We start from the raw sequence: 25478 nt of genomic DNA on the forward strand, positions 1-25478 counted from the left end.
GTCAGAGTGACTCTACTGCCAACATGTACAATTACAAAGTGCCTTGCTCAATCAAAAAATATAAAAATTTAATTATAACATGTGACAATACATAATTGGGGAAGGTACATTAAACTAAAAAATAATTATATAATGCGTGTGTGTGTAAAAATACACTGAGTTCTGCTTGTTAATCAGTCTTTACGAGTATCTCCATTAGTGTTCTCTTTCATTTATACAAATATTCAAGTGTTGGGCATAATCAAATTTATCAAATTTCCAACTAGAAGTACTTTCATTACAAAGGTATTTTTAACTTTTTTAACAGTTTTGAAGAAAACTGTGTATGTATTTACCAAGAATTCTAAGAGTACTGGTGTTATTTATATGCATTAATTGATTATATGAATTAATTGATTAAATAATTTACCTCAGTAAAGTATAGAGAGGTATTATGTCAAACAATGCCTCTCCACCTTTCTTCATGGAAAAAGCAATTCAAATTAAATTCCACGCTTCTCCTACTACACAAATATGGTTTAAACAAATGGCAAAACAGCTGAAACTTAAACATGTAACTTAAGTTCCATTCATCAAGTTTTTTGTCTCCAAATAACCTACAACAAATTTTCCCAGTAGCAAGAAAAACAAGGTCTCCCTTGACCCAGATTTCTCCATGGGGAACATGGCACTGCTGAAGGGTGACAGATATGACACAGTAACTGTGGAGAAGTGTGTTGTTATTCAATGTAAGCCCAAAAGAGGAGCACAGCACTGCCTACCCTCACTCCATGCACCTCCCCCCAGTTCCTCCCCTCCCCCACCAAAAAAACAAAAACAAAAAACAAAAAGCAGGCCATCTCCACTAAGTGAAAGGATAGGAACTCTCCCTTTCCACTCCAGGGGCTAAGCAATACACAGCAGGCCTACAGGGTAGAATCTTAAGGAGTGACCCTCAGGGACATTTTAAATGAGAAAAATTTAAAATGCATCAAACTAAAGAAGACTAAAGGAGTCTAAAAGATAAGATCAAAGAAAGAATGAAGTACAAATGGAGCCTCATAAAAAAAAAATGATAGAAGCAGCTAACCTGATGTCTTAAGTAGCAGGTAATGTGTTAAGACTCTTACATACATGACCCCATCTGATCCTAATCACAACCCAATACAGTAGGGTCTTTCATTTTCTCTACTTCATAAATGAGAAAACTGAAACTAAGAAAAGTTATGCAGTTTGTCCAACTCAAGCAGCCAGTGAATAGAGTTAGGACTCAAATCCGGGTCTGACTTCATTTCTCAAGCAAGACATCTCAAAGAACATTAAAAAGCAACTCTTATACAGCTTATATGAATATGAATATGGCCAATATAAGAAAGAAGTAGAAACAGTGGTGGCAGGGAGAAATGAGCACACATTTTACTCCCTCTCTCAACAAGCGACCTTAACCTTGTTTATAGACCTCTATTTGAAGGGAAAGAGACAGACAAGAGTACGTGGAAAGATGATAAATATATTACAGGCTGGTAAGGGAGTTATATAAAACATAAATTGTTTAGCTATTTTTCCTATGTTATCCTATGTGTATTTATCCTATGTGTAAGAAAGTCCACTATTATTCACAAAAATTTTACTTAAGATAAATACTACAGTCTCCTTAAGAGAAATACTTAATGTTATAACACTAGTTCTCTTTTAAGCAAACTAATATTAAAGAAAAAAGATAAGCATTCTTATAAACTTGAGTTCAATAAATGCATTCTACTAGTAAGCAAATAAATAAATCATATATTTCCCTATCCCGAAATTTCTTTCAAAATATGGACTAAAAAAACTTTTTAGGACTTGGAATCATATGACATCTCAGTTCTATAATTTTAGACAAATGAGTTCTCATAATCAAGCTCACTAAGCTTAATTCATTTTAAAAATATAAGCACCTTACCTGAGTAAGAAGTACAAACTGAGCAAACTGCCATGGAAGCATAAAGAATACATTGGAAATGCAGAGTGCAATCAAGCTTCCTCTATAAAGTTTTGTAGCCCTTAAAAAGATAAAATAAGTAAGTTTAACCAGAAAATATTCTAGCATGGCTCCAGACCACTGCAAATTAGAATCTCTAAACATGATCTGGTTATAACATAAACCAGATATAAAATGAACCAATGGATTAGAAATTATACCTCCTGACCCTAAATTACAACAATTTCCTATGAAAAGTAAATCCCCAATATAACTGTAAAAAACAAAGCTTTCCAAGGAGAGAGAGGGCACCTAGGTCAGTGTATCCATTGAGATTTTTCAAACTATATTTTGGTGAATTCATAACCAAACATATTTAAAGCTACATTCAATAGATTCATTTGGAGAGACAAATGATGTCTATGAAAAAATCACAGAAGTAGCAGATTCTAAGTGCTAAGTATTCTGCAGACAAGCAAGCAAGTATTCAGGATACAGGCTGAGCAGCTGAGGGAGGTTTTGTGGAGGATATGGGATAAAAGTTGGGTCCTGCACAGGTAGGACACAGAAAAGAGGCAATGGCAGGGGCCCTTCTGGAGTCACATTTAGAGGCTTCGCTTTGGTCCTGACTTGTAATGCAAGGGATTTTTAGGAGGGTGAGGTGATTTTATCTCTCATGCTAGTTGTAAGAAGTACTTTTCTCCTAGATCAGTGAGCCAGTGTGAAGCCCCCAACGTGCCTAACATCTTCACTGTGGCTGGTATTAGGTGATTTATACAAAACTGAATTTCTAAAAATACTTAAAATTCAAAATTGGACAAAACCTATTTGTTAGGATACAATATCTTTCTAACCTTATTTGTAAATGATGTTTAGCATTAGGAAAAGTCTATTCTAGCTTTATAACAGTATCCTTAGTACCTGCAGCCCACATGAACATTGCTCAGCTTCTTCCTGGCTCACTCAAGGCATTCACCTCTCCACCGCCCCACATCATGAGATGTCAACTCTAGGTGCAATCTGAGAACTAGAGGAAATGGCTGCTCTGCCAAAGAGAGAGAATTCAGTAATAAAGATGAAATATCAGAAGACTTAAACGACCACTAGAAATTAGGCTGTCATCCTTCAGAAGAAAGGTAAGAAGTTTACCACGACTCTAGGAAAGGAGGATGTGCTTTTCCCCAGCAAAAAGGACTGCAGTTGCCAAGAAAGCAGAAGGAAGATGTCAACTAGAGAAAAACAAAGAGAATGATAAAAGCCCTTGAAGAAAGGAAATTCCCTTACCTAACACTTTTTTATAAAAACCAAAAGTAAAGACAAGAATGAGGAGGTGGATGAGGCTGAAATGACAATGATTAGGAGGCTAAAGAAAACATAAAGAGCTTACCACAAAAGCACCTGACAAACAAGACAAAAGAACCTAACAGAAAGCAGTCCCTGAAGCCAAGAAACAGGAGTTGGAGTAGCTCCACTGTGGTCAGTAGAATAATAGCCTCCAAAGAGGCCCACTACATGGCAAAGGGGAATTAAGGTTACCAATCAGCTGACCTTCAAATAGGGAGATTATCCTGGATTATCCAGGTGGGCCCAATGTAATCACAAGGGTCCTTAAAGTCAAAGAAGAAGGTTGGAGTAAAATGACTGCTAAGAACTCAATCCACCATTGCTAGCTTTGAAGATAGAGGGGGCCACAGGTCAAGGAATGCAAGCAGTCCTCTAGAAGCTAAAAAAGGCAAGAAAACTGGTTCTTCCTTAGACTCTCCAGAAGAAGTGCAACCCTGCCGACACCTCTATCTTAGGATTTCTGAGTTACAGAACTGTAAGATGTAACATGATAAATCTGTTTGTGGTGATTTGTTAGAGCAGCAATAGCAAAGTAGCAGAACCTTCTACAGTCCACCCCTTGGGATGGATTAAAGGAAGCAACATTTAGCAGGTAGAGCGGCACCGTACACAGCTGCTCAGATCACAGCACATCAGCAAGGGAATATGAGAAGAATCAAAAGTTTGCCATCACTGGATTTAAGACAGAAGCAGAGGTAGAAGAAAAGCAGAAAGTAGAGATTGATGGGCAGTCCACTGTTTGCACTGTATTGGAGAAAAAAGCCAAGATCAAGAACGCGGATGTGGAAACACAGCATGTGCAGTGATGAATCAGACACTCATACGGCACAACACTTCCTCCTGAAGTGTTTGAGAAGGAAACCTCTATCAAAGTGCCCCAGAACTAAAGGTTATGAATTCAGAGTTCATCTTATTTGAAGATGCTAAAGAAGTTCTAATTTTCATAATAAAAGAGGAATTTAAGGGACAGCAATCAGGCTAGAGTTGCAGAGACTTTAAAAGCTAATACAAAAGCTGCCACCCATCCCACACTCTGTGAAAGACTGGTCTAAAAACCCTACATAAGAGACAAAGCCACGTAATGGCTCTGTTCCTGTTGAGATCATCACGGGAAATAGATCGTTCAAAGGGTTTGATGTAACAGACTTCAACCAGTTCTCCTGAATTCTGCAGATCACTGAAAGGAGTTCTTAGTCTGGGTCATCTTCAGATTTTCATCATGCTTTGTTCTGTTCTTTCATACACCCCATTTTGTTTTATCTTCACCCTCTGAAACAAGGCAGCATCAATCTAAATTCAATATCTGTCAATAGAGAGGGGAGGGAACTGTTCTCGGTCCAACTCTTGTAGTGAGAAACACGGGGGGGCTCAATCCAATCCTGAGTTTCTAGCAGGAATTATCCTAGCATACCTTTGTCTACTCAGGTGGTTTCTTTCTACCCCTACTATCCAATTCTCAGGGATGCTAAACAAACACAGAAAGAAGAACTACATGTATTAATGTACCTGACCACACCTATTCTATGAACCGTTCTTTGCTTTGAAGGGCTATAGCTTATGGGATACACCCTACTGCCACCAGCTTTCCCTCTTCTTTCTATTTTTGGGAGGCTGCTGTGGTGGCAGAAAATGGCTTGGGAAAGTAGAGATGGCAGAACAAGTGGAAGCAGATTTGCTGCTCCTCGAGCAGTACCCGTGGACCACTAATTAAAGGAAAGAAGACTAAAAGGCAGATCAAGAAAATGTTTTGGGTAGTAAATATTTTGAAGTTATACTCTTAAAACCCCTTTATGAATTCAACCTAGCAACTGCATCAACTTAATTATTTTATTACACTTTTTATACTGGAAGTTTAAAAAATTCTAGCTTAAGTTATTCAATGCAAAACAAACAAACAACAACTACTAAAGATAAGACAAAGTTACCTGAGAATATGAGTCACAAGCAACATCTGAAGTACAAGGAATGGATACGAGAAGCTTTCGCGGAGAGGAGGTGTCCACATCACACGGGTACACTGAAAAAAAATTCATACAGTGTATGGTATCTTTGCTAAAATTTTTGAGTAAGACATACCAAGCGAAAGCTGCTATGAAGTTTTTTCCACAACTTAATGGTGTGCTGGAAAACAAGCTACTAACTTTTCTACCAACAGCAAAACTGGAAGATACACATGGAATAAGATCTTGGGCAACAGTAACATCATGAATTGTCAACAACAAAGTCCTAAAAAACTTCAACTGTAGCCTAAAAGGAAAGCAGGGAAAGCACCAGCAAGAAATGTTCTGCCAAAAGTAAAAACACTACATTTGAATTGGTTTTGAAAATGAACTATAGTTTGTCTTGTTTCACATGAATTTCAGCAAAACTATCCATAACCAATATTTCAAAACTCCCTGTGGTCATCACTGTTAGTATTTTTATTGACAATGCTGCTTAAAAGGAGCACTCCATTTTTGTTTTTACTTCTTCCTTGACCAAGCCACGCTGGGCTGCAAAATATTTAAAAGCGGCACAGGGGATCAAATAAAATAACAAAAGTCCTAAAGTAGTTAAGTATCAACCTTTCTGAAAAGCTTACTTTAGACTTAATTAAATAATGCAGTATCCCAGTTTTAGACTCCATCATGTTTCTGCATATATACTAAATATATTAATAAGTCCATCTTTCAATTTAAAGAAAACTGCACTGGATTAAATGTGAACAATTTGATATTACTACTACTAAGCTAGTCACATTAGAAGAAATCATTACATCTTTCACGTCAAGCAGGGCTACTTCAGAGACTATATAGTATTACAAAGACCACAGTGGAAATAAGTCTTTCCTTTATTTTAGCTCTACCTCAGACTATTAGATATTTCTTCTACTGCTATAGAAAGTTTGAGCCAATTTATTCCTCTTTTTTAACCAAAACTCACCATTCTCTATGAAATTAACATAAATATCTATTTATAAATGAACTGTACATACAAGAGAATATGAAAAGATTGAAAAAGTCTTTAAAAATGTATATTTGTTGTTACTGAAATGCAAATTTAAAAATCTGTTAGTTTATTAGATTAACTAGAGATTTCAGTATGATTGACAGTAGAGATATACAACTAAAATTTATAAGGCTACCAATCTCTACGCAAAAACCAATAAGAAAATATTTAAACTATGTAATACACAATTTGAAAACTTTCTTCATACAGACTGTTCACCCATATTTATTTTGTTACCAAATACAACTATGTTGTCATCTCTTAGAAATTCATTTCTCTTAATAGCAGGAGTCACAGTTTGCTAAAACTGGATTACATCCTCTGTAAAGTAAGGATAAGAAGGCTCACTTATAAATTAGTAACAAAGAGCAAGGTTTTCTCCTTCTAAAAAGTTAAAAGAGTGAATGAATTCATATGTATGTGAAAGTGCTTCTTATTGTTTCTCCAATAACACAGGGTGCTTTACTAGAGCTGGTACTAACATAATTGCTGTTCCAGATGACACCATATAATATGAGAATAGTAAACAGATTTGTTTTAATCATACCTTAAGTTTCAACAAATAAATATTTTTTATTTAACTATAATTTTAAATAGAAAATAAAAATCTATAGTTCTCTCTATAGTTCTCTTTATAGGTTCAAATGTAAGAATGAAAGGAGGAAATATACACACGTGAACTGCTTCAAAAAGGGTTACACAAATGTATTCTATACTCTGACAAAGAATAAGAAATTCTTTAATTGTGAAAGTAAACTCAATAAAAAATCTTACACTGTTTTAACTGTCATCATCCACTAAATAATTTTTAGCACACATTTCATAGCACTGAATAATACCGCAACATAACACTGCCTAGATATTGATGACAACAGGCTTTTAATCTATTTTCTGCTTGGTGAAGGCTGAATTTTTTAATCATGTACTCAAGAAACAAAAATGAAGAATTTTAGCAATAAACAGCTTCATTTTTCAACCTCTACTTTCAAATAGTTTACTTATACTATTAGAAATCTAGCATAATCTAATTGATTTCTCTTCACAATTTAAAAATAGGAATAGAACTGACTAGTCAATTACAAGTTATAGTTAGTATCAAACAGATCATGTTTAAGGCTTGTTCAAGAGTTTTAACTAGAGTTAACCTTTGTAGGATCAATTGTAACTTGTTGGTATAATGTTTGGGTTTAAAACAAATTATCCCACCTCTGACTGCTGCACTGCTATGTTAGCTATAATATTGCTTTGAACACTATACTTACAAGCGATTCCAAAAAAGATTTCTGACCACCATGGGTTTGGCTACTCTTCTTCTGAGAATGGTGCAGGTTTAAGGATTCAACTATCCAGATGTCAACCATAATAATGCTAGGTGCAACAGCTATCATTTGAACATCTTCTATCTGATGTTACTTAGAGCAGTCCCATTGTTTAGGTAGACCCTTAGCTTGGCATGGGCTATGTGAGGCTGACGGGACTGCACCTTGATAATAAGTCAGGTAGCTTTCTTGGAGTTTGTCTCTTTCTGTACCATGTACTGACATGCTGCCCAAATAACCAGTCAGTTACAATTTGAATATGTAATACAATTTTGGCTCACACGAAAATTAATGTTTCAGTGATGTATAATTGCTATTATTAAGCTTTACCATCTTAATAAAGAATTTCTACTGGTTCTATGAAAAGAAACATTTACCTTTTTTGTCTCTGAACTTCTAGGATATCACCATATCCCACCATAAAGTTTGCACAGAACTTCTGTGAAATCAGTCAGCTTTGTTGGATAAGCAATAAATTACATCTTCATGACTCTATCCTTTATAGCAATGATGCAACCTGACCATTCCTTACTTATTTAAAATATAAAAAGCTGACAAGATGTTATCAATATCACCTTTACCATGCGGTTGTAAACTAAACTTCTCAAGGTTATCAACATAATCAGAATTCTGTATACAGTATGAAGGTATTTGTCAAGATACAAAGGCAGTATAAATATAAACTGAAACAAATGATTCTAACTGTATTAAATGGTAACATAACAGAGAAGCAAAAATAATCTAGGTATATTTTGAGCTGCTTTACTTTTGAACTCTGTACCCCCTTAGTAGAATATAATCTTAGGAAAAAAAAGAACAGCAAAGAAATCTTAAACCTTACTTAGTAGGTTTGTTATTGGTAATCATAGTGTATTAATTCTGAAACTATTTTGTGTATATTATAGAATAAAGCAAGTAAGCAAATACATTTAGATTGTGGGGAGGGAGGAGATACAAATATGGAGTGGGAGAAGGCAGGGTTTATACTACTAGATTACTAGATTAGAATTATTGGAGGAATCAGTATGAATTAATGATTTTTGCTAAAAGGAGCTAAAAGTGATTACATCCAAGCAGTAATAAGCACATCAAGCACCCCACTTGTGGTCTCTAGTTACCATTTTCCACTAACAGGATCCAAGATTCCTTGGAAAATAGCTGATTCCACATCTGGGGGCAAGACAGTATGAGGTGATCTTGAAACACCTTTTTGTGCAAGAAAGTAAGTGTTGAAAGAACACTGAGGACATATCAAAAGGGCAGAGAATAGTACCCCTCCCCCCCCAAAATACACACACACACACATTTGTTAGGAATTAATCTAACAAAAAATTTGCAAGACATAAAACATTGCTGAAAGAAATTGAAGAAGATTGATATAAATGAAAGAACACCTATGTTTATAGATGGGAAGATCTGATATATTTAGAATGTCACTTCTCCCTAAATTGATCTAGAAATCAAGGCAATCATAACTAAAGTCCTAGCAGGTTGTAAATCTATTGGGGGAAGGAGGAATCATGGAAAGCTGATTCTAAAATTTATATGGAAATACAAAAACCTGGACTAGCTAAAGCAACACCAGAGAACAGAGTTGGAGACTTTTTACTACCAGACATCAAACTTTTAAAACTACAATATTTAAGATAGTGTGATACTGGCTTAAAGATAGATAGAAAAATGGAACAGATTTGAGAGTCTAAAAACAAATCTACAAATATACAGTTACTTGATTAATGACAAAAGCACCACTACCATTCAATGGGAAAAGAATGGTCTTTTCAACAAACAGTACTAAGTTAATTGGATATTCAGACTGGGGTGAAGAAGCAGTGAAGAACAAGGAGGAAGCAGAGAGAAGTCACAATCTCACACAGTGCTTAGCTTCCAGGAACTTGCTGAAGTCGAATCCAGTGATGGACTGAAACTAAAAAGCTAAAACTTCACCCCCTCCAAGTTCAATTGCTGGTAAGATCAAAGAGATCATGCCCTGGGCTGAGCATCTGGGAAACTGGAGATTGAGCCACAGAGCAGAAATCTCCTTAATTCATTTGAAACTGGAGGTAAACTAAAACAAATTAAAACCACAGCCCTGCCCAGCTTAGCAAGACTCATGGTGGGATCAAATTGCTCAGGCCCTTACCCTACATGCCTGACACAGGAAAAGATAATCCCTCTCTGAGAAAAAAACAAGCGAAAACAATTATCTAGTTCAGGCTTTATCATTCTTTTATACAAAATGTCTTGCATAAAAGAGAAATCTATAAGACATGCAAAATACAAAAATATAACCCACAATCAAAAGGTAAATTCTAGTTAAATCCACAGATAACGTGAATGTCGGAATTAGCAGACAAGGACTTTAAATAACTATAATAATTAGGTTTAAAAATTTACAGAAAAAGATGCACAGAATGGGTAAACAGACAAGAATTTTCAACAGAGAAATGGAAGCTCAGGAAAACAATGAAATTCTAAAATTGAAATTTATAATATCTAAAATAAACAAGTCACTGGATGAGCATTAAAGCAGACTGAATATCAGAATAAAATACCAATGAACTCAGGGATATGGCAAAATAATATATCCAAATAGAGACAAAGAGAAAAAAATGTTTAAAAAAAAAAAGATGAAGAGAGTATCAAAAACCTGTGGGATAACATCAGAAGTTGAACATACATGGAATTAGAATCCTCAAAGACAATAAGAGGGAGAACGGGGAAGACAAAATACTTGAAGAAAAGATATTTGCTAAAAGGTTTCCAAAAACTCATTTAAAAAAAAAAAACAAACCCATGGAACAAAGATGTTCAGTGAAACTTAAGCAGGATACATACAAAAAAGACCAAATTTAAGTTCATCACCATCAAACCAATAAAAATCAAATATAAAAACAAAGCTTTAGGGACTTCCCTGGTGGCGCAGTGGTTAAGAATCTGCCTGCCAATGCAGGGGACACGGGTTCGATCCCTAGTCAGTGAAGATCCCACATGCCGTGAAGCAACTAAGCCTGTGAGCCACAACTACTGAGCCTGCGCTGTAGAGCCCGCGAGCCACAACTACTGAAGCCCGCGCACCTGGAGCCCGTGCTCCACAACAAGAGAAGCCACCGCAATGAGAAGCCCGTGCACCACAATGAAGAGTAGCCCCCTGCTCACGGCAACTAGAGAGAGAAAGCCTGCACGCAGCAACAAAGACCCAATGCAGCCAAAAATAAAATTAATTAATTAATTAATTTAAAAAACAACAACGACCAAAAAAAAAAAACCAAAGCTTCAAACCACCACAGAAGATACACATTACATTCAGGACAACAATAATAAGAGTGACAGATGACTTATGAAACAATGGAAGCCAGAATACAAAAGAATGACACTTAAAGTGCTGAAAGATAAAGCTTTCAATCCAGAATTCTTATCCAGCAAAAATATACTTTAAAAAAATGAAGGCAAAATAAGGATGTTTTTAGAAAGGCAAAAGCTAAGAGAACTTATGGGCAGCAGATCTTCACCACAATGCTAAATAAAGTTCTTAAGACTGAAGAGAAATTATACCAGATGGAAACCCAGATCTGCAGGAAGAAATGAAGACCACCACTGAAACCCAAACTAAAATGTCCAGTTATTAAAGATGACTAAGAGTTAACTAGGCACAGATTAGGAGTACAGGGGGAGAGAAGTATGCAGGGCTAGGAAACAGCATGTGCAAAGGCCCTGAGGAAGGAAAAGGAACAGTCCTTTCTGGGAACTAGAGGAAGGAAGGACAGCAGGACTGAGGCAAAAAGAAAATGCCCTGGAGTGGTGAGACGCAGAAAGGGTCAGGTCACGAAAGATGTTGCAGGCTAGTTTTCTACTACATTAGAAGTTAGTTTTCAAATCTACATCAACAGATTCATTTCCAGCTAAGACTAGCACACTCTCTGTTTTTGGACTTTTGGAGTTAATGTAAGTTTCACAAATAGGCACACCACTCAATAGCCTGAATAAATATATCTTGCACTTACACTATTGTCCAAATTAATGTAAAAAATATTTAAATCAGGGCTTCCCTGGTGGCACAGTGGTTGACAATCTGCCTGCCAATGCAGGGGACATGGGTTCGAGCCCTGGTCTGGGAAGATCCCACATGCCGCGGAGCAACTGGGCTCGTGAGCTACAACTACTGAGCCTGCGCGTCTGGAGCCTGTGCTCCGCAACAAGAGAGGCCGCGACAGTGAGAGGCCCGCGCACCGCGATGAAGAGTGGCCCCTGCTCACCACAACTAGAGAAAGCCCTCGCACAGAAACGAAGACCCAACACAGCCAAAAATAAATAAATAAATAAATTTAAAATTAAAGAAAAAAAAAATATTTAAATCATGTCCCTCTTCTGCAGGTAACCCTCCATGGTCTTTCCACGTGCTCCAAATGAACTTTACAATGACTGACAAGACTACAGAATCGGCTCCTTCCACACGCCACCTCCCGTCTTTCACTGTCTGGCCTTATCCCTTCCACTCTCTGCTCTTCCACAATGGCCTCCTTGCTTCTCCCCAAATAAACCAGTACTCCCCCACCTTAAGCAGAAGATTGTCCCACCTTCACATGATTATCCACAAGGACAGGGGTCTTTGTTTTACTAACTGACACATCCCCAGCATTTACAAGTCCTGACATACAGTAGGACCTCAGTATATGTTGTTTTAATTGAGTTGAATAAACAGAAGACTCAGAATAAATATCCTGGCCAAAACCTTACCATCATTAGAAAGGAAAGCAAGGAAGGGAAGAAGGGAGGGAGGGAGGAAGGAAAAGAAATTAATAGCCAAAAACTGCAGAAAAATATTGCATTTAGTTTTTTATTTTAATGCACCCATTTAAATGCTTTAAAGGCTAAGCAAAATTGTTAGCTTTCATCTTAGCAATAATTCTCAATAGGGACAGAATCAACATTTAATTAAAAAGCTTGATAAGTGAAAACATCTGCATAATTTTTATTATGAAATATATAACCTCAATATTATTGATCATTACTATGAGCAATTAATTGCTCCTTTATTGTGTTTTCACATTTTTCAGATTTGAAGGTTTTAAATTTCTGTTTTAAATAATTTGATTAATCATTTACACTACATAATTTGCAGTTCTTTTATTAAAGCAAATATTTTCCCTTGTAAAATCATCTGAGAAAAAAATATTTTAAGAAGTACATCTTACACTATCTTAGACTCAAGTACAGAGCAAACTAAATAATGGAAATAGAAAAAAGCAGGTAACAATTCACAACTATTTTTTGGCACATAAACCACTCACTCACATGATTTAAATAACTCTTCTAAGAAAGAAGGGTACCAATTAGAAACTGGCTAGAAATTCCAGTGAGGCAAACACTGATTCTCTGGAAAAGTTCACTAAATGCATGAATAGGTACTATCAGAGTAGATGCTTCCCCTCTTATAAAAACTATGTACTTTAGGCAACATTTTTAAAAATCAGAAGAAAACAAGGGTCTGAAAATCATACAATCTGAAAACCAAAATAAATATAAAATTATAATAAAATAGTTTTTAGTTACTTGAGTTCTCACGATTATTTTACCCAAAACTGCAGTTTATGTTCTAAATTTTAATATGTCATTACTCAAAATGGTTACTTTTCTACTCTAAAGCTATAGTTACTGATATAAGTACAATTATCTACTTGACTAATTCAGCAAAACCACAATTCTAATTCTAATCTCATTTAGTTTACCTTTTCCTAAGTGGAAAGTGTTCCCTAAGCATGTTTCAGTGTACCAAGTAGCTGAAAAGTATCAAAAAAGAAAAAACTATCAACCTGAAAAATGAACTGAATTGTCTGAATTTCATTGTTAAAAACTGAAAAGACTTTGTCAAGAATGATGTTCATGCTACATGAGTATCAAAATTATTAGAAAAATGTAAGATCAGGAATTAAGAACCTCTAATTTACACTGAGAATATTTCTGCTTAAGAGACAGTAGTATTTAAAACTGTGCCTTGGCTTCAAAATTTTCAACAGTCCCTTTCCTCTCAACATCTCATTGTGAACACTCAATGTTCCTTTCTTCCATTGTTAAGCAGTTATTTCCTGTTTCTTAGGTCATTCTCACAGATCTGTGCTTCCAAATGGTTTATGGTCCAACCACGGCACTGAGCAGCATCCACAGTCAAAAAGAGCCAAATAATTCTTTTTTTCTTTGCTCAAAATTCAGATCAAATCAATTAATTGATGTCGTATTGCAATCATTCGTCAAATGCTCTAATCCATAAAGCTTTAAATTTCTGTGATTCTAAATACTAAGCATGTGTTAGTTCAATTTCCATCAGTAATTCACTGAATAATAAAAAATTCAACCTTGAGTCTACAGTTAAGTTTTTGCATGACTACTCTTAGAGCTGTGTAACATGTGCATATTCAAATGCTGTAGACACTTAGTGTAGAAACACATAAAAGGAATGAGTTACTTCACACAAAGCAACCTGACCTTTCTTTTCTTTCCCTTCATACAAAACTTACCATGAAAGAAAACTGGACAGAGATATATTACTAGAAATTCATTTACAACTATAATTAATTTCGTGGAAGGATTTCACAGGCATCTTGAACTTACATTAAAATTTAATCTAAAATAAGTTACTACTAATAATATAAACAATTACGCAAACTAATAATTACTTAGCAGTAACTGTGTGTCAAACATTGTTCTAGGCACATTACACATATGAATGTATTTAATCTCCCCAATAACCCCATGAAATGGATAACATCATTATGCCCATTTACAAAGAGGAAACTAAGATGAGATTAAATGGCTTGCCTAGGTCACTCAGTCACTAAATGGCAGAGCCAGGATTTGAACACAGTAAACTGGATCCAGAGTCTATGCTTTTTACAATGCTGTTCTCTTTGGAAAGCCCTTGGATACGTGAAAATTTACAGATACAATAAAATATGCTGCAAAGGATACTCAAAAGTATATTAAAGTTTAATATAAATGCATTAAACTAGAAACATACACTATAGCTCCTACATCAAAAAGTTACCCCAACACAGGAAGTTAATGGATACATGGATAGCTTATTTGCGTCATAGTTAAAACACAGTGTTAAATTATATATAGAATTAACACAGACCCACTATTTCTTCATGCCCCTAAGAGATGTATCACATAAAAGATATAATGGTCATGAAAAGTTAACTAAAGATAAGTGCTAGTGTTTAAAAAAATGAATCAAAATAAGATCAAACATTTAAAGAATGCTACTATAGATTACATTTAAAGAAATTGGGGCTTTCCTGGTGGCGCAGTGGTTGAGAATCTGCCTGCTAATGCAGGGGACACGGGTTTGAGCCCTGGTCTGGGAAGATCCCACATGCCGTGGAGCGACTGGGCCTGTGAGCCACAATTACTGAGCCTGCGCGTCTGGAGCCTGTGCTCCGCAACAAGAGAGGCCGCGATAGTGAGAGGCCCGCGCACCGCGATGAAGAGTGGCCCCCCCTTGCCGCAATTAGAGGAAGCCCTCGCACAGAAACGAAGACCCAACACAGCCATAAATAAATAAATAAAAATAAATAAATAAAAATAAAAAAACTTATTAAAAAAAAAGAAATTAAGGAAGAAATTTATATTTCTATTAGTAAAATCTCCTAAAATTTTAAAAAATACTTGACTACCTAAAGAAGAAACTCATATTTCTAGAAGTAAAATTCCCTAAAGATTTTGAAAATATTTGTTGACTACCTACCTCTCCATGATTGAAAAAGAAGCACAACACTGTGACCAGGCCTCCTAATCGACTGCCGCTGGAAAAGAGAATAAGAAAATGTAACTTGAATAACAGAAGGCAGGTCAATCCTAATAAAACCCTGAAATAACAGAGCATGATAATCTGCCAGTACTACAAAAAGTTTTAGCCACACTAGAACTCTACTACACTTATTTACAAAACAGCTTATTTTCTCTAAGGTAACATTAGTCAAAACAAGTTTTATTTTTTAAAAAATCATTTTCCATCTTCAAAATGTACAGAAAAACACAAACTGACAAGAAATAAAAAATTCTTAATAGTCATGTTACTGTGCGTCATGCAACCTGACCTTTCTTTTTCTTCTTTTTTTTTTATCCTTTACTACACATACTAATTTGTGTCCCTCAGCATTTCTCAAAGTATTTTTCTTGGCATGTAATATATATTCAGAAGAGGGGATGGGAGCAAGTACAGAAAAGTGCTTAATGGTCAGAAAGCTGGAAGTCATCACACTGTCTCCTGCTCTTGGAAATTCACAAAGCATGTTAGCACATTAAAGATTTAATTAATTCAGTATTTCCCAAACCCAAGCTACTTTTATACATGCTTGGGAAACCTAGTTTACAGATAAAGTTTTACCATTCATTTGTTTTCCAAAAATTGGGAAATACAACACAAATATCAAAATATGAGAATCTGGCTTATAACTCTAGCTAAGAAACCACAATGGTATAGTTTGGCAGTCCTAACAGTTAAACCTTCATTTGATCAGGTAAGAGTGAAACACATCCCCATTCTCCCCCTCCCCTGGCCAGAAGCATTTGGGCAGGTGAAAGTAAGGCTGTTTTTAGGTTTGTTCCATCATTTCTTTCATCTCTACTATTGAGGTCTTTTTACTCTCTTTAGCTCATGCTGCTTTCTCGTTATTTTACCCAAATATCCTTCCTTCTTTCTATCCATCCAGCAAACATGTGTATAACACAGAGAAGTAACAAAGAATCAGACATAGGTATTCTAGGCCATTATATTTATTCTTCAGGATGTATGAATGAGGAAACACAGAAGAGATATATGAGATGGCAGGGATAATCCATGTAGCAAGAACATACACCCTCTGCATCACCCCCAGAAGGAGAAAGGAAGGGCTGGGATCCCCAGCACATGGGGCCAGTCAGCCAAGAGGAAGGTGAAGTTTGCATGTTTAGTGGCAATGAGTTTACAGAGTTGCCCTTTTCCCTAGAGTCAGGCACAGAGCCACTTGCTGCTCAACAGGTAGCAGGGCTAAAGGCTTGAGGAAAGGGGGAAAGGGGATGTCTGAAATACCACTTGCATTTAAGGAGAGAGGTAAGGAGGGGAAACAGAAAGACTGTAGAGCCATCTTTAAGGGATCAACTTACGTTCAAGATCACAAATTCATAGAGACACTAATGGTAGGACTGTGTGATTTTACTCCACTGGTTATTAACCTGGACTGGCACAAATGAAATATAAAGGGGCAAAGAAACAGCATACTGGCCAGATAGTAGTGAAGTGATGGATCACAGAAATAAGAGGGACAGATAAAGGAGCTAAAAAGTAGTACAGGCCAGGAAGCGGAAGTCAGTTCTCTCCTCAGAGGCACAGCACGGCTACTTCAAAAGACCAGCAAATAGGCAAACCCCAGCCCTCAGTGCAAGTGATGAGACTTTAGAAAGCTTAAGAATGAGTTATGGGCTTAAATAAATAATTAGATGTTTAAATATTAGATATTAAATAGATAAATATATTTTAACAATTTGAACATATTCTAACAAGACAAAAAGTCCAGCGGTCTATATATTTTAACAAATGGTTTCCTCCTAGCAACCCTCCCCCAAGCCTATTCACCTAAGATAATCAGTAAAAACATTTGTGTGTGTATCCATCCTTCCAAATCTTTCTCTATAACCATACAAACATATATTTTAATGTGATCGTACTATTAATATCCCTCAGAAATGTTCCTTTTCTAATTAATCTATTATGAAGATTATTCCTAATCAATACTTGTAACCCAAGGCATTCTTTTTATTGTAATAGATGTCAAATATTGCACAGTACAAACACACTGCAATTTGTTCAGCCCTTTTCCTGTTATTGGTCATACAAATGTTATTCAATTTCTTGCTATAATTTTTAAAATGTTAAAATAACATCATTGTACATGTAAAAAAAAAAATGGTGCCTTTATTTCTATTGAATAGACTTGTGAGACTGCCAAGTCAAAGAATGTGAACTTTCCAGAGAAGCCATTCCAGTCCACACCCTCACCAATGTATGAGGGGTCCGTATCTCTATAACACAGCACCCAATATGCCCAGATCCTTTTACATTTTGCCCATAGGAAGGGCGAAAATTTTTTTCTCACTGTTATTTTGATTTGTTCTTCCTGCCTATTTGTACAAGGCATCATTTTACTTTTCAAAAAAATTTTTTATTAATTTTTATTGGAGTATAGTTGCTTTACAACAAAGCATCATTTTAGTGGATTGTTTTGTTCTGTTTTCTTCATTTACTCTTCTGTGAATTGTATGCTCCCATTCTTGTCTGTTTTCCTATTGGATTCTCTGTTTCCCTATTTAAAGATTAGAGATACAAATTTTTTACTGTCATGTGTGACAAAATCTTCTGATATAATTTACAGTGTATTCTGTCAGAAAAAAATTTTTAATTTTATGTAGTTAATTTCATAGTAAAATGTCAATATTTTAATTTATTTCTTCTGCATTTCCTGTCTTGTCTGTGAAGGTCTTCCTTAGCTCAAAATTATATAGTGTTCTAATATACTATAGGTTATGGCACAGCATCTTCCATGATTATGTAGACAGCTTTGCTTAACTAATAAAGCAGGGAGACAGACTTTCTGGTATATTCAGGCCCTGCATAGCCAGGAGGGGAGAATAAACTTTGCTTATCTACGAGGAATGTTCTAAGTTACAATCACTAGGAAATGATGTGACTTGTAATAAATCCAAAACAGTGTTCCCAGCATTTACCTTCCTACCTTCCGATCCTTAATGACTATCACATAGGTCATTTTATTTTGCTAAACAGAAAAGATGTAGTAATCAGAACACTTAAAATTGATTTTTTTTTTCCATTACAGTTGATCAGTTGATATTTCAGCATTCCCTAGTGGTTAAAAAAAAAAGTTTCTTCTGCAATATTACCACCACCTGTCAGAAAATATGAAAGCTCCTACTGTGCAAATTTGAAGGGATTCTGAGCTTGGCAAACATTTACCACATTTACTCATACATCCCATTAATCGTTTGAGCCTTGATTTCCTTAGATATAAAATAAGGGGGTGAGAATGTAAAAGATCTTAAAAATACTTTTCAGTTCTAACGTTTAATAATTTTATAATTCTCTTCTTTCCCAAACCTTTCAGTGAAGCAGATTCAAACCAATCATCACATTTTGGTAGGCTGTGTTAATCCCTGAGGTTTTTACCTCTATTTACCAAAGAATGATGAAACACGCAAAGTTCAAAGAGAAAATGAAAGTAGTCATAACTAACTCAAAATGATACTAAATTACCCTTGGAGTGAGTTTTCTTGCTGTGTAAATGCTTAAGAAAGAGAATATGAGAGAATATTTCAGAAAGAAATCAATTAAGAGAATTTCCAGTCTCAGGTTTGAGATGTAATCCTCAGCACCTGCTAGCCCACCTGGCTGAGAGCTGAGCATCTTCCCTTAAACTTAAGAGGCAGGGATACTTTGGAGCATTAAGGAAAGAGAAAGTAAAGGTGAGAAAGAATGAGAATCAGGAAGGCTGAGAAAAGTTCTCAGCTTGGTCCTGCCAGTCTGTTATAAGCAAATCATTAATGTCTTTAATTTAACTCTTTGTCTGCCAGGGCCAAGAAAAAGAATATTTTATTTACTAGACTGTGAACTTTCGATACATCACTGCAGCTGTTGGAGTGCCTAATACTGAGCCTCTCCTAGGGCAGAGATTCAAAAGGTATCTGAAGAGTAAGTGAAAATATAAAAACTATTCAATCAGAAGACTGCTGGCATTCATTTTGGGGGAACCTTGCGGTCAAACATACAACATCTCACGTCATTGCTACTGGGACCTCCACTCCATGGTGAAAAACTTCCCTCCCCATCAGCCTCCGTCTCTACCCAGATGCTTCCTTCTCCTGCCTTGAAACCTCACCTTGCTGTGAGAGTCACTCTGCCATGCTCCTATATTGGCTCTAGACCTGGAGGTGAGGCCAGCAGCCACCTCTACTGTCACTTCCAGACACTGCTCCTGAGCCCTTCATTAAACCCTGCTCATCTCAGCTCATTTCTTCACTTGCCCTCCTCAGAGCTGTTATCTCCCAACACTCCAGCTCATTCCCCACTATTCACAGCTCTCTCCTTCCTCACAGGCACACCTAGCTTCTTAACCCTCTGTTGACCACCAGTGGAGAAAATTACACCAACGTGCAAACCTGTGCTGTCCTAAAATTATTTAAAAAAAAAAAAAAAACTCAATCACAAAGCCTCATGAACTCTGCCTCCCAAATATCATGGAGTCTGTCTGCTTCTCTCCATCCCACCCCCACTATACTAGCTCAGGCCACCATCCCCTTCCACATGGACAATGGCAGCACCTTCCTGCACAGCTTCACTATATCCAGGCTCACTCCTACAGTGTATTCTCTACATCATGCCATCATTAAAAATAAATTAATACGATCACACTAACACTATCCACTCAATCCTTCATTGGCATCCCATTGGTCTCAGGAGGAAATTCAAACCCCTAAACATGTCTAAAATGCCATGTGGGATCTGGTCCTGCATACACTTCCAGACCCCTGTCACTATTCTTCCTTCTTCCCCAAAACCTGTGCTCCAGTTGCACTGTCCTTGTCACAGTCCCACAGTGTGCAGATAGCCTTGTGGGGGACAGGACTGATGGCAGAGCTGAGGCAGTCCTAGGGAGACAGAATACCATGGTGTCCTAGTAAGAGAGATGCTGGGATGTCCCAGAGAGACAGAGAATGCCAGGGTGTCCCAGGGAGGCAGAGTGATAGGGTACAAAGAAAGAAGTGCAAGGACGCCAGAGATATTCTGAAGGAAGAAACCAATGGGATTTCGTGACTACTTGGATTTCAGAGGTAACTAAAGGGGATAGTCATGGATATCTTCTCAGGGTTAGACTTGGGCAACAAACAGTGTGGTTAAGTGTCATCTGCTGAGGTACCTCCCTGGTGGTGCAGTGGTTAAGAATCCGCCTGCCAATGCAGGGGACACGAGTTCAATCCATGGTCCGGGAAGATCCCACATGACGCGGAGCAACTAAGCCCATGCGTCACAACTACTGAGTCTGCGCTCTAGAGCCCCCGAGCCACAACTACTGAGCCCACAAGCCACAACTACTGAAACCTGCATGCCTAGAGCCCGTGCTCCGCCACAAGAGAAGCCACCGCAATGAGAAGCCCACGCACCGCAACGAAGAATAGCCCCAGCCTGCGCAGCTAGAGAAAGCCAGCACACAGCAACGAAGACCCAACGCAGCCAAAAATTTTAAATTTTAAAAAAAATGGGAAAAAAAGTGTCATTTGCTGAGATAATGACATAAAAGGGGGCAGATTTTGTAGAAAAGACACCAATATTTTCAACCAATAACTTTCATCAATTTAGGCATGCTGAAGAGAAATATACATCTTTTAAATATTCATATACAACTGTTAGACCAAATGATTAAAGATGTGCTAGCAGGCCAAGTTAATAGAACATTCAAAAACCCCAAAAAAAAACCAAAAAACATGGAGCTGGAAAAGTTTGAGCTGGTTCAATTCACAGCCTACTTAGGACACGTTTTTAACCAAAAATCCAGCCTGCATAAACGGTAAATGCTTGATTTATTAATGAAGAACAAAAAAATGTCAAATAAAACAATGGAAGTGAAATTAGCATACAGAATAAGAAATTCAACGTTTCCTTAAAACAGGTGGAGGGCGGGGAAGGAGTAAGAAATTGATGTAAAAAGTCAGTCTATTCTGCCACAGAGCCTAAAAAAAAACCACTGAGTCACTTCATAGGTGACTTGGGTTGGATCATGAAAAGATAGAGTTGGAAAACTGGTTATATTAATTATGACTATTCACTTCAGGATAGAAAGGGGGTTATTAAGCAAAATTAAAAGGGGGGTTTGACATACAGACTAATCTTCCAGTCCCTCAAGGCTTCTGGAACCTATCTAGAAATAAAGTAGTTCTAAAAAAAATTCTGGTATCAAAGAAGCCACTATGAACCTCCAATGGCCAAAGATAATAGAGAAAAACAGAAAACCAGAATTGGATTTTCTTTGTACTCTGTGAGTGGTTGGTTCCTCATGTGGAAGAAAAGGCATTTTCTGATGAGTAGCTATGTCTACAAAAGAGTGGCCAGGCTTTTCTCACAAAAGCTGAGAAGCAGCGAAGAATTTAGCAGAAACAGGTAGAGAAAGGTAAATATTCAAAGGAGAAGGAAGAGTCAGGGACAGATCCGAGTGGTCACAGAGATACTGAAAAGCAAACATTAAATGTAGAGACCTTCATAAAGAAAATCATTTAAAAGTTCTCCTCAAAAAGCTCCCTTAATGCAATAAAGGGAATGGAAAAGAGAGACGGGGAATACTGTTTCCTGCCTTGGTGAGTGCACTCGAGCCCTCACATATAAGTGTCCACAAGAGGTGGGGGTGGGCAATTGTCAGTGGTACCTGGTGTCACTTCTGCACTGAAGTGATTAAGAATCCAATGTGCCTCCACTCTCCGTATACAGAGGCTTCTGAGGCTGGTAAATGAAGAAGCTAGAAGATGATCCCGACCTGTTCATTCTATAATAAAAGCCACTAGTCAGTAAGTCCCATCCACCTTACACCCTTCTAACCGGCTTTTACAAGCTACCTCGTTCTTAAAAATAAATGTCAAGCTAAGCATCACCAGGCTGTGAGGAAGCTTTCAGTGTGAAAAACAGAAACAAATACAAATTGAAGGGGGACCTGCAGGCAAGAGACAATGCAAGAAGCAGAAGAAAACTTCAAGCTCAAAACTCTTTAGGAGAGTTGGAAATCTCATAGAAAGTACAATAAAGTATAACAGATAAAATAAGGGAGGGAAAAAAACTAGAAATTAGATTTCAATCCAAGAGTTCCATATCCAAACAATAGGATTTTGAGAAAAAAAGAGACAATGGAGAAGAGAAAGTCATCCAAGGAATAATACTAGAAAATTTTCCCCAGAACAGAAGAATGCACATGTCCAAATGAACAGAACCCACAGGTTATCCAATGAAAAGACTGAAACAAAATCTACCACATCATGACCTTTATTTAAGACATGAAAAAGAAGAACCCAAAAGCTGCCAGAGGGAGAAAAAGCCACGTACAAAAGGAACTGATGGCAAAACAGGACTTAATTTTGAAAAGCCAAATTGAATCTTAGAAGACGGTGGAACAAAGTCCGAGGAAAAATAAAATACTAAAATCAGTCAAATCAGCAATCAAGTGAAAAAGTAAAATATAAAGTTCCAACATGCAAGCCCAGAAAGCGATCAGTCTACTGTGGAACCAGAAGACAGAGGACTCTAAGAGGGAGGCCCCAGGGAGTAGGGCTGGGAGAATTGAAACGGTGAATTTTATACGTTTGGCAACATATAAATTAAGTGTTTTACAGTTTAGTCGTGGTTTAGAATCAGTACACAGAAACCCAAGGAAAACAAAATAATAGGCAATTATTAACTACAGGAAAGAAACTGTTACCACGTAAACAATTAATTACCCTACTTGACTCAGCAGTGAGCAATACTGACATGGTTATAATACATAAATATGGACTACTGGTTTCCATGGCAGAATTGCTGAGATTTCAAGGATGTGAAAGTGGTTTCTCTGGACAAAGGAATGGATGGGTTATGGAGACAGACGGGGTAAGAAACTGCTGCTGCATTTTATCACAAAAAGCCAATAAGCCAAGGTCATGTACGTACACACAAAATAATGACAATTAACTTTAAAAACACACTAATAAGTCTCTTTTACCCAGCTGTAGAATATAATAAAAAAGTAGTTCAATAAACTTATTTGGGGACATGTTGATATTTGTCAGACAAAGAGCTATGAGTAAAACGATCATAAAAATCTTCCAGACAACACTAAAACAGATGTTCTTATTCATCACCAAAGGAAATAAAATAGTATATTTTGTTAATTTTGGCTTGAAAAACCATTAGAACAGAAACTTCAAAAAACAGACTGAAACATCACAAATCGTCAGACCATCCAAAACTATGGGGCACACTTCTATATGGAGGAGGATGAATTGGGGAGAGATGTGCAATCAAAGAAATACACATTCAGGGAAACTGAAATGCCACACACAGTATGCTACCTTTCATTTCAATTTGTAATGTGTCAACAAAATGATTCTAAGAAAAATTAACGGATCACAAAATCACATATATGAGTACTAAAAACAGAGCAAAATAGGATCCTAAAAAATAGTAATATTAAAAAGTGTAAACTTATACGTGTCAAACTAAAAAAACAATGCCCACAGTTTTTCAAAACTAAACAATATACATATTTAAGAACATATACATAGGTGATAAAGTTATAAAGAAAAGCAAGGAAAAAATTAGACCAAAAGTTAGGATGCCGTTTCCTCTGAGGCCTGGGAGAAGGGAAGAAAATGCATTAAGGAGGAATTTTAAGTGAATGAAAGCTTCCAATAATGACATTTCTTAATTTGAGTGATGGGTACACAGGTGTTCACTTTACTATTGTTTAAAAATATATGTAAATATTTTATACAATTCCACAGGTAGGACACATTTCACACATAAAAAAGTTTTCTAAGAGAGGATAGTGGGTACTACAGTAGGTAATGTACTCAAATCACAGAGATGCACGAAATATAAAGTAAGGAATTTCATATAGCTGTTTCTTTTAAGACCCTAAAAGTAAAGTTCAGTAAAAGTATTTTCCATGGAGGACAACAAACAAGTGTGCAAGTAGGCAGCAGGGCCTGGAGAGTTACCAGACTGTATAAGTGGACTCAGAGTCATCAACTCTACTCAATGCTCAATGATTTCTAAAGAAGATCTGCTCAGATGATCTAGAACAGAGAGCTACATGCTGAAAGAGCCTAAAAACCAAAAAGGGGTATTTTCTGGGCACACTGCAGTAGAACAGTGAATGGAAAAGGGCTCAAAGATTCTATTACAAGATCTAAAAATCATACTCAAACTTAGGTGCTTTAATGATTCTACTCTATTTCTCGTCTTAAGAATTGTGGGAGGGACTTCCCTGGTGGTACAGTGGTTAAGAATCCACCTGCCAATGCAGGGGACATGGGTTCGAGCCCTGGTCCAGGAAGATCCCACATGCCACGGAGCAACTAAGCCCGTGAGCCACAACTACTGAGCCCACGTGCCACAACTACTGAAGCCCATGTGCCTAGAGCCCATGCTCCACAACAAGAGAAGCCACCGCAATGAGAAGCCTGTGCACCACAACAAAGAGTAGCCCCTGCTCACCACAACTAGAGAAAGCCCGCTTGCAGCAACAAAGACCCAACGCAGCCATTAATTAATTAATTAGTTAATTAATTAATTAATTTTTAAAAAATAATTGTGGGAAAGGAATTTTTGTCCATCCTTCAGCTACAGTTTTTATGAGAGGTGTAGAAACTCTAAAGATGGTGGCAGCCATAATCAGTGAGAGACCAAAGAGAAATTTAAGCACAAAAAGACAGAAACAGAGACCCTATAGGCTGTTCACAGCACTTCTCCGTGAAAACCTTGAGTGGTTTTATGCATTATTTTACCATCCTTAGATTAAAACCAAACAAAAGAATGGCTTGGCTGGCTGCCAGGTAATCACTGTAAAAGGGGCAGGTGGTACAGGTGGATGGGACTACATCCTCACCACTGGTGAGACCAGATTGCAGTAGAGGAAGGAACAGGAGTTTTAAAGATTAGATTGGGGGTGACAAGGATACCCAAGGGGTAGTCCAATTAAAAAATCTTGTTTCAATTTTGTCCTTTGAGAGGGAAAGGTAAGAGATGCACATATTCCTTGGCAGAAGGGAAGGAACCAAGAAAGACAGACTGAAGGATGGTGACAAATAAAGAATAACAAATA

At 36.9% G+C, this 25478-nt stretch overlaps 1 protein-coding gene across 1 annotated transcript in view; it reads right to left on the bottom strand.

Moving 5' to 3' along the window:
• DPY19L1 (dpy-19 like C-mannosyltransferase 1) overlaps window positions 1-25478 on the bottom strand; it is a 96324-nt gene that overhangs the window by 43261 nt on the left and 27585 nt on the right. The window contains exons 7-9 of the mRNA XM_061198665.1: window positions 15335-15392; window positions 5209-5300; window positions 1922-2021 (exon numbers count right to left, since the gene is read on the bottom strand). Coding sequence (XP_061054648.1) covers window positions 1922-2021; window positions 5209-5300; window positions 15335-15392 — 250 coding nt within the window. The remainder of the gene's footprint in view (window positions 1-1921; window positions 2022-5208; window positions 5301-15334; window positions 15393-25478) is intronic.

This window comes from Eubalaena glacialis, chromosome 8 (genome assembly GCF_028564815.1).
Source record: "Eubalaena glacialis isolate mEubGla1 chromosome 8, mEubGla1.1.hap2.+ XY, whole genome shotgun sequence".
NCBI lineage: Eukaryota > Metazoa > Chordata > Mammalia > Artiodactyla > Balaenidae > Eubalaena > Eubalaena glacialis.